The sequence below is a fragment of the Callorhinus ursinus genome, unplaced genomic scaffold, assembly GCF_003265705.2.
Source record: "Callorhinus ursinus isolate GAN/ISIS: 27379988/994484 unplaced genomic scaffold, GSC_fseal_2.0 scaffold9, whole genome shotgun sequence".
Classification (NCBI taxonomy): domain Eukaryota; kingdom Metazoa; phylum Chordata; class Mammalia; order Carnivora; family Otariidae; genus Callorhinus; species Callorhinus ursinus.
Window position 1 is genome coordinate 29,350,120 of NW_027397071.1, and position 18,769 is coordinate 29,368,888.

The 18,769-nt window shown below is 36.4% G+C and overlaps 1 protein-coding gene across 1 annotated transcript in view; it reads right to left on the reverse strand.

Annotated features, from left to right (window-relative positions):
• Positions 1-16,174: 16,174 nt before the first annotated feature.
• The window catches only part of CLCA4 (chloride channel accessory 4), a 28,528-nt gene continuing 25,933 nt past the window's right edge, over positions 16,175-18,769 (reverse strand). The window contains 3 exon segments of the mRNA XM_025872066.2: positions 16,175-16,590; positions 16,953-17,186; positions 18,139-18,215. Coding sequence (XP_025727851.2) covers positions 16,175-16,590; positions 16,953-17,186; positions 18,139-18,215 — 727 coding nt within the window.

Consider the following 18,769-nt stretch of genomic DNA (forward strand, 5'->3'; position numbering starts at 1 on the left):
TCAGCATTTATGGATATTCTCTTCATTCTTTTAATTTATTAATCTGTTCATTCATTTACTCACTCATTTATTAAAAAAACTTAATCCACGTTTACTCATTCATTCATTTATTCAACAAACTTAATGTGTCAGGCACTCTGCTAGGCAGGGCTATATAAGATTGAGTTATGATCCCTATTATCTTCAAGAGGTTTCTGATTTATGGAGCTTCTGGACACTAGTAATTAATTTGATTGATTTTTTTAATTGCTCATTGTACAACATTGAACATTATTTCAATTTTGGGAATACTCTGATTATTATGCAATTTATTATTGTTATTTTTAAAAATTTTATTTTATTATGTTAGTCACCATACATTACATCATTAGTTTTTGATGTAGTGTTCCATGATTCATTGTTTGCATATAACACCCAGTGCTCCATTCAATACATGCCCTCCTTAATACCCATCACCAGACTAACCCATCACCCTACCCCACTCCCCTCTAGAACCCTCAGTTTGTTTCTCAGAGTCCATAGTCTCTCATGGTTCGTCTCCCCCTCTGCTTTCCCCCCCTTCATTTTTCCCTTCCTACTATCTTCTTTTTTTTTTTTTAACATATATTATTTGTTTCAGAGGTATAGGTCTGTGGTTCATCAGTCTCACACAATTCACAGCGCTCACCATAGCAGATACCCTCCCCAATGTCTATTGCCCAGCCACCCCATCCCTCCCACCCCCCACCACTCCAGCAACCCTCAGTTTGTTTCCTGAGATTAAGAATTCCTCATATCAGCGAGATCATATGATATTTGTCTTTCTCTGATTGACTTATTTTGCCTAGCATAATACCCTCTAGTTCCATCCACGTCATTGCAAATGGCAAGATTTCAGTTTTTTTGATGGCTGCATTATTATTTTGTATTTAACATTATCATAAGTCAACTTTGTTAACTCCTACATTGCTATAGCACACCCTGTAAGTTGCCTTGATATCCATTTACCCTTTTCTCCTTGCTTATAGAATTTCAGTTTTGTTCATATATCTTCAGCTCTCATGTGGCTGAAATAAAGGTCATTCCCATCTCAAGCTCAGTGTAAATTCAGATTGATCTAAGTCCATGGTTCTCAAGTGTGGTTTACAGACCCCTAAATATCTCCAAGACTCTTTCAGAGGATCTGAATGGTCAAACTCTTTTGATGATGATAGTAAGAAGTTTTTCTACTTTTTAATGTGTTCACGTTTAATGACGATGCAAAACGTGTAGAGGATAAGACTGTTGGAACGTTAGCACAAATACAAGCAGTGAGACTAAACTATACTTATAGTCATTTGAGTTCTTCACTTCCATGTACTTGTAGCATAAAACAGTGAGGAGACATGAGTGGCTCAGTTGGTTGGGCATCTGAGTCTTGATTTCAGCTGGGGTTATGATCTTGGGGTCATGAGGCTCTGTGCTCAGTGGGGAGTCTGCTTGGGATTCTCTCTCTCCCTCTTCCTCTTCCCCTCACCCCACAAAATAAAAATAAAAATAAATAAAACAATGTCTGTTTTACTTAAAAATGGAATTGATGAAGCAGTGAAAATGAACTTTATTAATATCTCTAATCCTGAATACACATCTTTTTTATATTCTTTGTGATGAAATAACACTTCTGCTGCATAGCTGGCTGGGCTCAAGACCGTCAGACAGTTCCCTTGCCATTTTTTCTCCTCTAATAGTTTGGAAGTTATATGCTCTATTTCTATTTGTTCTAGAAATTTTAAGAATTTAAAATTTCTTTAAAATTTAAGATTTAAATTTTAAAATTTAAACAATTTAAATTTAAAAAAATTTAAATTCCTTTAAATTTTAAGATTTTAAAATTTCTTTAAAATTTAAGATTTAAATTTTAAAATTTAAACAAATGCATGTTTGTCTTAAACTCTAAAGTTAATAAAATTATCTTTTGTTCCAATTAAACAAGGACCTTAGAAAACTTGAATTTCAATCCCCATTCCCAATTTATATTGTCCTTTTTGTATATCTTAATTCCACTTATTAAAACCACAAGGCTTTATTTTTGTTTACAAATAATCAGTGTTTGTTTATATTTACTCACATTCTTGGCTAACTTTGCTCTTTATTTCTTTTTATCTTTCAGATCTTATAACTAGGGTTATTTCCTTACCCCAAGGTATAGTCTTAGTAATGACCTTTCTCTCAATTCTTATTTCTCTCAAATATCCTTACTTTTTACTCATTCTTAAAAATATGCTTCCTGTGTATAGAATTCCAGCTTGACAATTCTCTCTGCTTAATGAAAACAAATGTTCAACTTACTTCTGGCTTCCATTGTTGCTGTTGAGAAGTCATCTGTCAGTCTAATTGTTATTTTTGAGAGCATTCTATTATCTGTTGTTCTGCCACTTTCACTGTGATGTGATTAGGATTAGACTTTTATTATCTTGCCTGGGATTTTTGGAATTGGGTTCTTCAATATTTGGATTGGTTCTTTAATCAGTTCTATACATTTAACATTCATTATTTTTTTTCATCTTGTTTCTGCTTCTCCCTCTACTCCCCTTCTGGAGAGGCCTAAATGTGTTTTAGCACTCCTCACTCTATCTTCTATGTCTGTTAATCTCTAAAAATCCCCATTCTTTTGTCTCTCTGAGCTGCTCGCCTGGATATTTTCTTCTAATTAACTTACAGGCCAAAACTTTTGTGTATTGTTTAAAACTGTTTAAATCTGGTCATTGAAGTTTTAAAATTTTATTACAATTAAAAAAATATTTATAGGCTTACTCTTTGGTACTTAAAAAAAACTGCTTGTGGGCCACTGGGTGGCTCAGTCGGTTAAGCGTCTGCCTTCAGCTCAGGTCATGATCCTGGGGTCCTGGGATGGAGACCCACATCAGGCTCCCTGCTCAGTGGGGAGCCTGCTTCTCCCTCTCCCTCTCCCCCCCACTCATGCTCTCTCTCTCCCCCCCTCTCAAATAAATAAATAAAATCTTTTAAAAAAATCTGCTTGCTTTTGTTCATGTATTTTAAGTCTCCCTGTTATTTCTTTAAACTTAAAAAAATACATTCTTAGTCTATATTCTGTCTACTAATTCCAATAGTTATATATATGTACTTATATATTTACAAATGTATGTACTGAAGTTTTTATTGAAATATAGTTGACATGCAATATTACATTAGTTTCGGGAGTAAAACAGTAATTTAACATCTATATGCATTATAAGCATTACTGAATTCTTACTAGTTACCATAAATGTAGTTACTATCACCATAAAAAGTTATTACAATATTATTAACTATATTCCCTATGCTGTAATTTTCATCTCTGTGAATTATTTATTTTATAACTGGAAGTTTTAACATTTATATGCATTATAAACATCACTGAATTCTTACTAGTTACCATAAATGTAGTTACTATCACCATAAAAAGTTACTACAATATTATTAACTATATTCCCTATGCTGTAATTTTCATCTCTGTGAATTATTTATTTTATAACTGAAAGTTTGTACTTCTTGATCCCCATTACCTATTTTGCTCATTCTTCTACCTCTGGGAACCACCAGTTTTTTCCCTATATTTCTGAATCTTTTTCTGGTTTTCGTTTGTCTGTTTGTTCATTTGTTTGGTTTTTAGATTCCACAATTACTGAAATCATATGGTATTTGTCTTATTCTGACTTATTTAGTATAATACCTTGTGGGTCCATACATGTTGTTGCAAATGGCAAAATTTCATCATTTTTAATGACTGAATAATATTTCATTGTATGTATGTGTGTATGTGTGTGCATATGTGTGTGTGTGTGTGTGTGTGTGTATCACATCTTCTTTATCCATTCATTTATCAATGGACATTTAGGTTGTTTCCATATCTTGGCTATTGTAAATAATGCCACAATAAACATAGGAGTGCATATATCTTTTTGAATTAGAGTTTTTGTTTTCTTTGGGTAAATATACAGAGGTGGAATTACTGGATCATATGGTATTTCTATTTTTATTTTTCTTGGAATCTCTATACTGTTTTCCACAGTGATTTCACTAATTTACATTCCCACCAACAGTGCATTAAAGTTCCCCATTCTTGACATCCTCACCATCTACTTGTTACTTCTTGTCTTTTGATTCTAGCCATTCTGACAAGTGTAAGATGACATCTCATTGTGGTTTTGATTTGCCCTTCCCTGATGATTAATGCTGTTGAGCATTTTTGTGTGTCTGTTGGTCATCTTTATGTCTTCTTTGGAAAAATGTCTATTGGGTTTTCTACTCATTTTTTAAATAAGATTGTTTGTCTTTTTGGTGTTCAGTTGTATATATTTGTATATTTTGGATGTGAACCTCTTATTGGATATGTCATTTGCATTTATCTTCTCCCATTCATTCAGTTTTCTTTTTGTTGTTGAGGTCTCTTTGCTGTGCAAAAACTTTTTATTCTAGTGTTGTCCCAATAATTTATTTTTGCCTTTGATTCCTTTGCCTGAGGAAACATGGCTAGAAAAATGTTGGTAAGGCCAATACCAAAGAGATTACTGCCTTTGTGTTCTTCTGGAAGTTTGTGACTTCAGCTCTCACATTTAAATCTTTAATCCATTTTGAGTTTATTTTTAATGTGTGGTGTAAGAGAGTAGTCTAGTCTCATTCTTCTGCATGTAGCTGTCTGTCCAGTTTCCCCAACACTATTATTGAAGAGACTGTTTTCTTCCCATTGTATATTCTTACCACTTTTGTCAGAGATTGATTGGCCATATAAACATGGGTTTATTTCTGGGCTCTTTATTCTGTTCTATTGATCCATGTGTCTATTTTTTTGTGCCATACTATTTTGATTACTATAGCTTTGTAGTATAGTTTGAAATCTGGGATTGTGATACCTCCAGCTTCATTCTTCTTTCTCAAGATTGCTTTGGCTAATGAGTTTTTTGTGGTTTCATGCAAATTTTAGGATTATTTGTTCTAATTCTGTGAAAAATACTATTGGAATTTTAATAGGGATGGCACTGAATCTGTACATCATTTTGGATATAATAGACATTTTGACACTATTGATTCTTCCAATCCACGAGCGGGGTATATCTTCCCATTTATTTGTGTTGTCTTCAATTTCTTTTATTAATGTCTTATAGTTTACAGAGTACAGGTCTTTCACTTTCTTGGTTAAATTTATTCTTACTTATTTTTTGATGCAGTTGTAAATGGAATTGTTTTCTTATCTTTCTGCTAGTTTTTTTTTTAAGATTTTGTTTATTTATTTGACAGAGAGAGCGAGAGAGCACAAGCAGGGGGAGGGGCAGAGGGAGAGGGAGAAGCAGACTCCCCACTGAGTGGGGAGACTGATGTGGGGCTCCATCCCAAGACCCTGAGATCATGACCTGAGCTAAAAGCAGATGCTTAATCAACTGAGCCACGCAGGCACCCCTCTACTAGTTCATTATCAATGTTTAGAAACACAACAGATTTCTGTATATTAATTTTGTATCCTGCAACTTTACTGAATTTGTTTATTAGTACTAATAGTACCACTCTTTGATGGAGTCTTTTTTTTTTTTTGGTAGAGTCTTTAGGGTTTTCTACATATAAAATCATATCATCTGCAAATAGTGACAGTTTTACTTCTTCCTTGCCAATTTGAATGCTTTTTATTTCTTTTTCTTCCCTGCTATGGCTAGGACTTCCAGTACTATGTTGAATAAAACTGGAGAGTGTTAATCTTTGTTTTGTTCCTGATCTTAGAGGAAGATCTTTCAGCTTTTCACTGTTGAGTATATTGTTAGTTGTGGGTTTGTCTGTGAAGCCTTTATTATGTTGAGGTATGTTTCCTCTATACACACTTCGTCAAGAGTTTTTATAATGAATGGATGTTGAATTTTATCAAATGCTTTCTCTATCTGTTGCGATGATCATATTATTTTTCTCCTTCAAATGACAGAAGCCAAAGTTTTCTTCTTGGGAATGGGAAGGAATGGGAAAAGATATAGATAGGATATTATATAACATAAATATTTAAAACAACCCTCCTTGACCTGATTTTATGTCCTCATACAAAGGAAGATACATAAAATAACCATTTCATTCTTCCCTTGTCTCATTCATAGTTAATTACTGAGGATTTATTATGAGCCAGGTCCAGTTATAGTTCATGATGTGAACAAAACCAACAGGTCACTGTTCTTATGGAACTTATATTCCATTGGAGAAGATAAACAATAACCATTCTAATGTTCCACTGAACATTAAAATATATCAGCTAGTGTTAAAAGCTATACAGAGAATTTTGTAATGAAAGATGATGGTGACAAAGTTGTTGCTTAAGATTAGGTTGATAGAAAAGGCCTAGGTATAGAGATATTTAAACAGAGATGTGAAAAGAAGGAGTCAGCAATGAAAAATCAGGATTTTCAAAGAACAAAAATGACTTCTGGATTTGAATTCAGGCAGCTGGGTGGAGCAGTTATTGCTATTTATGTAGAAGTACAGGAAGAGTGACAAGCTGACTCCAGAGTAGGGAGGGACTGCATTTCTCAAGTGTAAAATAAGTTTTTAGTTGCTTTTGAAAGAGTCTGGCCTTGATATCTTTAAAATAGTTTTAAAGAATTAAAGTAAAGCCCTGAACAAGTGTAAACATGGTTATAGAAGGGATTAGTATCGGAGGATTAGGCAGAAGTAAATTCATATAAAATTTGAATCAACCTAAATAGAGGCTGAAAGCTAGTTGGAAGATTACTTAAGAGGAAATGTTAAATCAAAATTTTTTATTGCAGTAACAGTAAGGATATAGTTCAAGATAGTTTTTCCTCATTAGTTGGGTGACTCAACATTCCTGTCTAAGGGTATAATATTGTCTTCCTATGGCTTAAGCCCATACAATAAGGAGTGGTAATCTGGAGGTGGAACATGGAAAGCATTCAGTCATATCATGGGGCTTGAACGTCATACCAGTGCGAAGGAGAGTGACAGGATCATATTTGTACTTTAGACTAAAGACTCTGATCATAGGGTGAAGAATGGTTGGAAACAGGGCCACATTGCTAGCACATATGTCTTGTGTGAATTAGAAAACAACTTATATGAATTAGAAAAATGTGCTCTCGGCAGACAAATGATCAAATAGTGCTCCCTCAACCTTGATCTTGGGAGCTGAGTTTGGACTGTATTTTGTCCCTGTTTTCCTTACTACCAACATGACTGGATGCTTTTGGCTAGGACAAAATGGAAAAGAGTTATGTAGGAATCCAGGTGACAGATGCTGGGGGAATGAACTAAGGGATAGAGACAGGTGGATGGCTTTTTGAGATATTCAGAATTGATAGGACTTGGTAACAGGTTGGATATGAAGGGTAAGAAGGGAATGGGAAAGTTTCTGTATTTGTATGTTCATTTGCATATTCAGCACTTTACCCTTCCCTCTCTCCTCTTTTATTCCTTCTCCCAGGATACAGTTCTGTTCTCCAGAGAGCTCACAGTATAGTTGAGGGGGCTAAAGGAGTGCTTCTGTCAGATACGTAATCAAGTAAATGCATTTGGGGGTTAGAATACTATATGAAGAGTGGAGAGTACGACACAAAAGGAGTGGTCTATTCTCCTTGAGAGTTGGGAAGGCAGCCAGGAGAGGCAGTAGGATTGGAATTTTATTTATTTATTTATTTAATTTTTAAAATTAACATATAATGTATTATTTGTTTCAGGGGTACAGGTCTGTGATCCATCAGTCTTACATAATTTGCATCACTCACCATAGCACATACCCTCCACAATGTCCATCACCCAGCCATCCCTCCCACCCCCCTCCACTCCAGCAACCCTGAGATTAAGAGTCTCTTGTGGTTTGTCTCCCTCTCTGGTTTCATCTTGTTTCATTTTTCCCTCCTTTCCCCTATGATCCTCTGTCTTGTTTCTCAAATTCCACATATCAGTGAGATCATATGATAATTGTCTTTCTCTGACTGACTTATTTCACTTAGCCTAATACCCTCTAGTTCCATGCACATCTTTGCAAATGGCAAAATTTCATTTTTTGATGGCTGCATAATATTCCATTGTATATATATATACCACATCTTCTTTATCCATTCATCTGTTGATGGACATCTAGGCTCTTTCCATAGTTTGGCTATTGTGGACATTGCTGCTATAAACATTGGGGTGCACGTGCCCCTTTGGATCACTACATTTGTATCTTTGGGGTAAATATCACTGGATATTTTAAAAGAGGAGCATGTGGGGGTGCCTGGATGGCTCAGTTGGTTAAGCATCTGCCTTTGGCTCAGGTCATATCCCAGGATCCTGGGATCGAGCCCTGCATCTGGCTCCCTGTTCAGTGGGGAGCCTGCTTCTCCCTCTCCCTCTCCCTGCTGCTCCCACTGCTTGTTTTTCTCTCTCTCTCTGTCAAATAAATAAATAAAATCTTGAAAAAAAAAAAAAAGAGGAGCATGTGGCCAGGAGACTTTCGATGGTGGGGTTAGAAGTGGAGAAGGGTAAGGGGACCATAATGGCCTTGACAAAGACCCAGAAATGTAAAACAGTGTGGACTTTTGGGAAAACTGATAGTCTTCACGTGATTGAAGCTGTGAGACCAATGGGTATGGTACAATAAGAGATAGGGAAGTAGAGTCAAGGGCCAAATGATTGGGACCTAGTATTCATTCACTTGACAAATATTGTGGTGCCTTTGTGCTAGGTGCTTGGCAAAAATGATGTATAAACAGGCATAGTCTCTGCTCTCATGGTATTTAAACTTCATTGTGAAGGCAGTTCAGGAGCTAGTATAGTCTTTCTCTGGTTACTTTGGGGGCAGTGTGGTAGATGTGCTGGGTGGGTAGACTAAAGACAGAGAGATCAGGTAGGCAGCAGCACCTTTATCCAGGAGATGATGATGGGTGCTGAACTGAAGCTGCCTCACTGAAGGTGATGCTGGGAGAGATTAAGGTTAAGGAGATGTCACTAATAAGACTCATTGACTAATTGGATATAAAGTGTGAGGAAATTGGAGGATCAGGGGATGGTCTTCTGGTCTCTGATTTGAATGACTGGGCAGTAAGATATTTTTCTCTCATTGAGATAAGAAATTTAGAAGGAGGTATAGGTGAAGAAAATAAACTCAGCTTTATAGAATTGTTTTGTTTTCTGACCAAAATACATAAATTTATATCCAAATAATTCTCTACACTACCCACATTCTCCAGATTGACTCAAAATTATGTGTGTATGTGTGTTTGTGATGTTCACGGTGATGGCGCAGAGCGTGGAGGTGGAACAGGAAGCTCAAAAGGACTTTTCTCAATAGTACTCTTCCCTGACATTAGACTCTCTGGAATCTGGAAAGCAATGATTTCCTCTGTGAAGGAAGCCCTGGCTGATTAAGTTTCTAAATACATTTGAGACATCGTGCCTATTTAGAGAAAAGCAAAAGATTTTCATAGTCATTAGTGCCAAGCTTAGCCAGAGCTTCAAATTATGGAATAAGTGATGGCTCTAGGTTCATATCATCAAACTCCTGCTTTTCAGTTTCTCACATACCTCTAAAACAATTTTATGTAAAAGACACTCCCTTATTTCTTGACAACCATGTGACAACAGATAGCAGGACACACAATGCGAGGTACTTTTTTTACATTCCTCATGGGGTCAGACCCACCAGGAACTAATGTGCTGGTCATCACATAAATTATTAAAGAAAGCAGGGTCCTGGAATCATAAGTGAAATAATTAATTTGTAACAAATATTATTTGAACAGGTGTTTTATTAAAATGTTATTATGGGTGCTAAGGCTTTAAGACAACTTCCTGGTTCATGGAGCAATATAAAGTTATTTACAAAGAATACTTATTTTTTCATATGTCCACTTTAAGGTAGGACTACCACATGAGGATATAGAGACTGTGCTTTGTGAAACTCCAGCAGTGCCATTCATGTAAGGTCTGATTCGGATGGATCCCTTTACAGTTGTGTATTTGGTAGTCCCAGATAAGGTTTAGGATTCTATGGAAACAGAAGACAGAAACTGAAGGGCATGGTACTAGTCCAAAAGAAGAAGCCATGCTGGGCACCAGAAGTTAAGGGCTGACTGGAGATGAAGACAAAGACTTGCCAAGAAGTCCAGCATGGAGAATGACTGGACTTTTACCTGCAGAAGGAAGAATGGATGCGGAGGTAAACACGAGTGCTTTTTACAAGAGGGAATAAAGTGGAAAGATAGTAGGAGTTTAATGTCTAGGGAATGGGTCTGTATATCAGTTGGTTTGTTACCATAAATTCAGCGATATTGTTGAATGTGATCAATTATTGCAAAATCCATTTATTGAACAGGATTAACTCATTGGGATATAAACATGAAAAAATGATGTTTTCCAGTAGCTATAATGAGCTATGTTCTATTGAGGTCCCCTATCTCTTTGGATAGCAAATTCTCTTACTTACTGACATCATAGTCCAATTCCATTAGTATTGTCAATTTTGGTGATTCAAACAGTTCTAGTTTTATGGTTAATACCCAAATCCTGTTCATATTAAAACTTGTATCTTATTTGAGCTGCAGCTTTTTTCTTTCTCTTCCTCTAACTCAGACTTGTCTTGAGTGACTTGAAATAGTGGGAGAAGGGGGTATATGGCCTCAGTCTCAATTAGCTCCTTCTCCCTTTTCCTAGGTACATTCTACGTGAGTCTTGGGGAGGAGGAATAGGAGAGGCCAGTGACTTGAGCTCTCCTGGTGTTGTGTGGTTTCAGATGTCACTCAGAGTGGTGGGTGCTCAAAACCTGGTCTCTAGAAGGTTCTTAGGTGCGTTGTGTAAGGTTCTCTCTACAGAATTTCTTGGCATGGGAGATCCCAAGTAAATTAAACCCAGTCATCTTCTATAGTTCCCCTTAGTCAGTAAGAAACCACATTCTTTAATGTATCAAACATGCATGATATCCTTAGTGCATGCAGGAGATTCCATTGGCAGACCTCTCTTTTCTACCTTCTCTTTCTTGCCCATTTCTTTAGTCTTAGCAGTATCTAGAACTCTGCTCATCTAGCGGTTTGGCAATATTGGTATGAGGGAATTACCATCTCTTAATTTATGTGGCTTCCTGAGATTTACCACTAACAGACCAACCCCCTTTTCTTCTAGTTCTCTTCTTATACTGGGGAATGGTTAGGGTAGTGGGATTAGTGAGTAGTGATAGCAGAGTTCAGCTGACCCAGGACCTCTCCCTTACTGTAAGGAGAATGTGACTGGCAATATTCTAAGCTTGAAATCTGGAATAAATAGGTTATCTCATTCTTGGAATCTGGGAACACTTTTGTTCTCAGATTTGGGCCTTCATGATTGATTTCAGGAAAAGGGAGTCTGGGTGAGTACTAAAATTTATCCTGTTTCTTTTTTTTTTTTTTAAGATTTATTTATTTATTTTGAGAGAGTGAGAATGAGAGAGAGAGAGAGTACATGAGAGGGGGGAGGGTTAGAGGGAAAAGCAGGCTCCTCGCTGAGCAGGGAGCCCCATGCAGGACTCAATCCCAGGATCATGATCTGAGCCGAAGGCAGTCACTTAACCGACTGAGCCACCCAGGCGCTCTCTTCTGTTTCAATAGGAAAGGTACCATACTGAGGGCAGAAACAAGAGTGCTCCTGGGAAATCTGAATATGAATGGAGGATCAGATGTGTGAATGGGTGAGGATTTTATTTGTGATGGACTTGATGAATCTCATTCAGTAACTTTGAAAACATGTAATTATTTATATTTTGTGATTTTTCTAATATTGGGCTTTCCTGCTAGACTGTAACCTCCATGAGGAATGAGATTGTCTTTTTTATTCACCACTTTTCCACAGCACTTACTGCAGAATGATGGCAAATAGTAGGAACCTCATAAACTGACTGACTGTTGGACAGGTGGCTCTCAGTTCTAGGATCCCTGAGTTTGGGATACAGCAATACAAACCTTCTTAACATAAAGCTGCCATAAATTGGGCACTAACTATGTGCAGGAATGGGGATAATCACCTCCCATTTTCTAATGGGATTCACACAGCACTTGGAGGTGGGTACTAGTATCTGATTTTTTTTAAAATTTATTTTTAATTTTTTTAAAGATTTTATTTATTCATTTGAGACACAGAGATACAGAGATAGAAAGAGAGAGAGAGCATGAGCAGGGAGAGAGGCAGAGGGAGAGGGAGAAGCAGGCTCCCCCGCTGAGCCAGGAGCCCAACGTGGGGCTCGATCCCAGGACCCCAGGATCATGACCTGAGCCAAAGGCAGACCCTTAACCATCTGAGCCACCCAGGCGCCCCACTAGTATCTGATTTTTACAAAAGAGAAAACTAAGGTTTAACCATAGTTCAATTCTATACCAAAGTCTGTCTCCAAAGATTTAGAATTAAAATTTTTTTTATCAATTTACATATACGAAGCTTAAAATATCAAATATTTCTATAGTACTTATAATAAAATATAGCACTTCCTTTTTCCACAAATCGAACCTCTCTTAGCCACACATTACCTCTTCTAATTTCTACTTCTCTATGCTTTATTTCAGTCAAGATTCTTGAAAGGATTAGGTATACATACTTTCCCTCTTTACTTACAACTCATTCTTTCTTTACCACAATTGCCTTATATGTAGGTCACTTGTAATTTGTGTTGTTATGCTTAATGACTACTTCTGTGCTTCTGTGTTCTGTATTCAATGCCACCAATGTGGAGTGAGTAATCAACCAGGTCACAGGAGCTCATAGCCTTCTGCTTGCTGTCTTTTGAGATTATTTATTTTAAAATTTAATTCATTTAATTTAGTCATATCTATAATTATTTTGTACTTATGTGTATATGTATTATTTGTAAATAATTTATTTAGTCTGGGGGGTTCCACACACCTCCACATAAGGAAATTTCTTGCTGTTTCACAATTGTCACTGTTGCATTCTTCCATATTTGATGTGGACTTTCTGAGGCAATTTGGAGAAACTAGACTACATTTCCCAGAGACCGCATGATTTTGGGTGAGAGTGGGTCAAAAGAGACATTCACTTGAAATTTGGAAGGCAGAAGTAAAGCAGCAGCCATACATGTCTGAAGGTGAGGCAATAAGAGGCAGTAAGAAAGAGATGGGCTGGCATCCTCCAACTCTTCTTCCTAAATGCTGGCCTTGCTAACTATAATGATGCCAGGACCACCACAAGACGCTCAGCAACAAACCCACAGAGGTGGTAGCTATGCCGAGGCAACGGTTTTCTATATGAGCCTCATTCACAGTCCTACTCCAGTTCTTGGTCTTGTTGAGCTCCCAACATCTAACAGCAAAAACCAACTCCACTGCTTCAGGGAGGCTTCACAGTAACTTTTTTTTTCTGGATCCTCCAACTCCTTTCTTCAGGTTTTTACTTCCTCAGCTTAACTCCTTTAATAAATTCCGTACTCTGTAATATTCATAGTGGTTCTGTTTCCCTGATGGAACTCTAATACCATTATTGTTTCAGTTATCTATTCTGTGGACCAAACTATCCCAAAGCTTAGTGGCTTGAAACAACCATTTTACTATTTTCATGATTCTCTGGGTTGACTGGGCTAAGCTAGGTGGCTCTTCTGCTGGTCTTACTTGAGTTTGGTGACGATAAATGGAATCATGTAGAGGTTTGACTCCTCTAGTGCTATGGACTGAACTATTTGAAAACTCAGTGGCTTGAAACAACAACCATTTTATTTTCTCCATGTCTTTTTGTTGACTGGGTTTAAAAGGGAGTTTCCTTTGTTGGTCATGCTTAGAATCTGGTGATCGCAAATCGTTTTGAGGCTTGACTGGGAAGTAGAGATTTTGGCCTCTTTCTTTCTCCATATAGTCTCAGAACCTCTTTAGTGGTCTCTTCATCACTGTAGCTGAAGTTTGTATATGGAAGCTCAAGGTTCTCAAGAACACACAAGTGGAAGCTTTTGTCATTTCTGCTATATTTTGTTAGTTAAAGCAAGTCATTGGGACAGCCAAGATTCAATGTAGGAGGTGACTACCCAAGTCCATGTTGTGGTATGATGATGATGATGATGATGATGATAATAATAATAATAATAGTAATAGGAGATAATAAATAATGATAATAATAGGAATTGTGGATCTTTAGAAATCATTTTGGAGCCTAGGTACATACTTTTCTGTTTGGCCTACAGTAGGCCTGGCTCACTTCACTGTTACTTTGAGCTGTGCTCTTCCTAGACCCATTTTATGCTGGTGTCACAGTACATGTTCATCCGGCACTGTGTTTGGGTCCCACCATATATACATGCTTTATTAGATCATTCTGACCTGAAACACCAGCCACCACAAGTAGTATGAATAAGAGCATCAGAAGGTATTTCCCTCAGTCCTGGTTGAGCAGCTATGATTGTGAATGTATACCACCCCTCAGTATTTAGCTTGTGACACTGTCCACTGCCTGCTTCTAGGGACAGCAAACAGTTGGGTGGCTGCTGGTGTAAGGCTTTTTTTCCATTCAGGAATCCTGCAATCATTTGATTCTCTGAGATTGGTACAGCAGTTGTCCTCCTCCACTTAGGGCTGCCTCCTTTCCTTTACTAGGACAATTTAGATTTATTTTCTGTAGCTAGATTCCCTGTGAGAGGGGATGGCCCTGAGGTTCCTTTTCTAAACCTGGTAGGTTTTTTTGGTGATTAACTGGATCAACTATTAGACTATGAATGATGCCATGTGGCCATAATTGAAAGCCCATGCAGAGATCCCATATTATATATACTATCACTAGTTAATTCTAGACTACATCCAGGAATGGCTTCAAGGGCATGAGATCTATGCATTTGCACAGAGAATAGGTCTCATTCAATGCTTTGCCATTGCCATCTTGAAATTCTTTTTAATTTTTGAACAGGGATCTCTCATTTTCTCTTTTGCATTAGACCCCTTGAATTATATAGCCTGTACTGACTATAACAATGTAACCATTCAGTTATTTGTCTGATTCGTACTAATTCAACTATTGGCTACTGAGGCAGATCTGGAAATTAAAGTAGGGTCTGACCTGGAAGTCTGACCTGAGAGCCCACTACTGAGACCTATCTGAGCATACCTATTATACTGGAGCATCAGGGAGAATAATAACCTGGTTGGTGGGCTTTGCTTCTAGAGCAGTAGGGTGGGTAGAAAGGACACAGGGAATGTCTGGCTGTCATGTATTATTTCTGTTGCCAACAGAATTTTAGGCTATTATTCCCTGCTTGGTAAAAGGCCAGGTGTCTTATACTTAACCCTTTCCTACATTTTCTCCATAAAGCATGTAACTGTGGCTTTCTACTGTGCTGAAAGAATTTCTATGCAAGAGGGTAGGTGCTTTATGTCCCATTTTGTTTGTATCATTATGGTCTCCGGCAGGTCTGGCCATGGCCTACAATGTGAACCTGCTCTTCCCAACCTACATTCTCCCTTTAATTGATTTAATTTAATTGATCTCATTTATTACTATGGTTGTGACTTTTAGGCTATAATTTTGAGTAAAAATTAAAATATTATATTTTAAATTTTTTAGTTTTCTTTATCTGAAAGCAAGGGCAATAGATAGTAGCTTCAGTAATTCTTTTGTGTAATAAAAGAAAAAGTACACAGGTAGGAATGGCTTTTTAAGTGAAAAGGGATATATATATATATGATTATATTGACCTGAAATAAGGAAAAACTGTGGTTTGACAGATAGTTGCTGATTTTTGCTAGTATCTTCCATGTCAATGAATTATAGTAAATATGAACTTATTCATGTTGTATATATTAGTATATAAGTGGAGACTTTAGGTGAAAGCAATAATATCAATTTATACTTAAAAGTACCAAGACCAAATTCATTTTTCTCACATATTATTTATTTGCTCTCTTACACTAGTATTTTGACTACTGAAATAGATAATTTTAACTTCTTGATAGAATTTGAATTATCATTCTAGAAAACTTTTATATCAGATAATCAACATGGATATCAGGTATCAATATAAAAATATTTATTCATATCATTCTTTATGACAAATAACAAATAAAAAGTTTGAACTTTAATATTAACTTAGCAATTTTCCAAGTACCCCTGGATATTTATATTTAATCAAAGTATCCCTTCTAGAACTCTTAAAATTATTTTTATGAATTCATGGCCACACAGAATGAATTTAAAAATTCAGAAATATCCTTCAGTTTGTTGTTGATGTTTTTTAAAATCCTATTCTAGGTCTTCTTGAATTTTTTTTCTTGTGTAAGATACAAATGGTGGCACTTAAAATAATACTAACAATTGCCACAGATCCAACCACTAACAATACCAAAGAAGAGACGCTAATTCCGGAATTAGGATGACTTTCATCAGAACCAGGTTCTGCTTGAGGAATAAACAAAGCTACTTGTGCAATGTTGGATAGTTTTGATGTCAAATTGCTTTTATCCACACTTTGAATGGCAATAAATATGTGAGTTGTATTTTCTTCTGAGATATTTCCTGGTTTAAATGCAAAGGTTTCTTTGGAGTTGGCCTCGTTTGGTAACAGATCAGTAGTGTTTACTTGGAGAGCATTATCAAAATTGTCTCTTAGATCCAGGATACTTCCACTTATTCTTATAATATGCCATTCAGCTAAGAAAAAAAATTACATATAGCTTAGAAACTAGAGAGTATCATGTTAAATTCCTTTTTATCTATTCCCCTTAAAAAATGTTTAGTTATGCAAAGCTTATACTCATAGCCAAAGCGTTACTAATTTTTCAATGAAAGCTTAATTCTGATTTTTAAATTGCTAAATGCTGTGTTCTTTGTTTGAAAAGTGGGACCAGTTTATAATGTGTCATGTTTGATTGATTTGAAAATATCAGATTATAAAATTAATCCTTCACTGAGAAGTCAATTAAAAATTGTTTCCCTCCCATCTACCCTTATACCCTTGCTTTTGCAGTGAGCACCTTTCACTTAATCAACACTACATGTCACTTCATCCTTACCTTTTCCAACATCAAAATTATCTCCTGGTGCTGTCCATGTCAGACTGATCTCATCCCCATCAGGTGTGGCCTCAAGGTCTGTGATTTGGCTTGGTGGATACAGGTGAGGCAAGGGAAGTTTTGAAACATTTGAAATCACAAATGCACCTCCAGATGCTGTTCTGGTGAAACTCTCCGAGGTTGTTTGAGTATCCTCATCAATTTCGACTCTTGGTGGATTTCCTTCAATTTTTCCTGTATTAAAAATTTGCTATATTTAAGGAGCAAGTCTATACCAGTATTTTTAGAACTCAATGATTTGAATCCTCATTCTACATCTCCCTGCTCCTCCCCTTTTTTCATATGTATACACAGTCACATTTTACTAAGTTTGGTGACAAAGTCATAAGCATCCAATTGGTGGCAGAATTTTTTCTTTAGCATCCTGACCAGGATATTGCAGGATAGAATCAGATAACAATCGCTTTGGAATTAAGGCTGCACTGAATGGGAATAATGTTATATAATTCAGTTTATGCCCTTTAAAAAAAGAATTGCTTTATTTCTCAAATTATTTCCAAGCTAGGAATAAACCTGGGAAACTTTTTACTGTTTCCCTTTAAACCACTTGTGCCAGGCTTCTCCCTTCCTCCCTGCTACAAGTGCTACAGAATAATACTTCAAGTTATATTCCACTTGCCAACAGAGAAGCCCTAAAAGTCACAAGGTAAGGGACAAGCTGAAGGAAAGCTAACAAAGAATGCATTCTTAATCCTAATTGTCATCTTACTCTACACATTTTTTTTGCTTTTGACTTAATAAAAACATTCAAAATAAATACTCATTTAGGTATCTTTGTAAACTGAATCAGGTATCTATGTAACCTGAAAAATAAATTCTGCCACAAGCTTGTACTTAGGTACATAACACATTAACCTGTTTTCTTTATCTTGAGTTAGAAATTTGATATATCATTGTTGATGTTGGTTTGGTGCTCCAAACTAATATAATAATGGCTGACATTTATTGAGTGCTTACTAGATGCCAGACCCTATACCAAAGCTTAGGTTATTTTGGAGGCAAACACAGTATGACTGAGAACTTCATTTCAGAAATGGGAAAAGCTACACTTTGAGTTGTAAAATGTTAGAAGCTTTAATCATGAACTCAAAATTATTCAAGCCAGATATCAGATATCATTACTCACCATCCACTACCCATCCTGGTGTATGTGCAGCTCTGTTCAGTGGATGCCTTAAGTATTGTGTGGCCACATTTGCCCCTCTGTGAGCCCGTACTTTTTTTTTTTTTATATTGAAATTCAGTTTATCAAAATATTGATAAAACAAAAGCAACAAGAATTGTGATATAGTAATGTATGTACTTCTTTGTTAACACATTAAAGAATAGGATCTAGAGGCAGGTCTCCTTTGAAGTAATAGATGAGGATATTTCAAGATCCCTGCAACAACTATAATACGATATAGAAGCATCTTGATTTTCTTGGTCATAGAATCAAAGATATTGAAAGAAATGCCAAATAGCAGAGGTTGGCAAAAATAAAGATGATTTTTTTTTTGCCACTCAACCTCATCGACCCCTTAGTTCTATCCACGGCTCCCCAAGAGGCCCCAGTTAAGGACTGTGCATCTCAAACAACACAAATCGATCCTTTTCTTATGCTCTTCTGCCTCCTATGACACAAGCAGCTCATTTCACTTTGAAACTACAACTGATCAGCCACTGTTAAAAGCATTGTGAAGCAATTATAAATTAAGTTAAATATTAAGATCTTTCTTTCTTTCTTTCTTTCTTTCTTTCTTTCTTTCTTTCTTTCT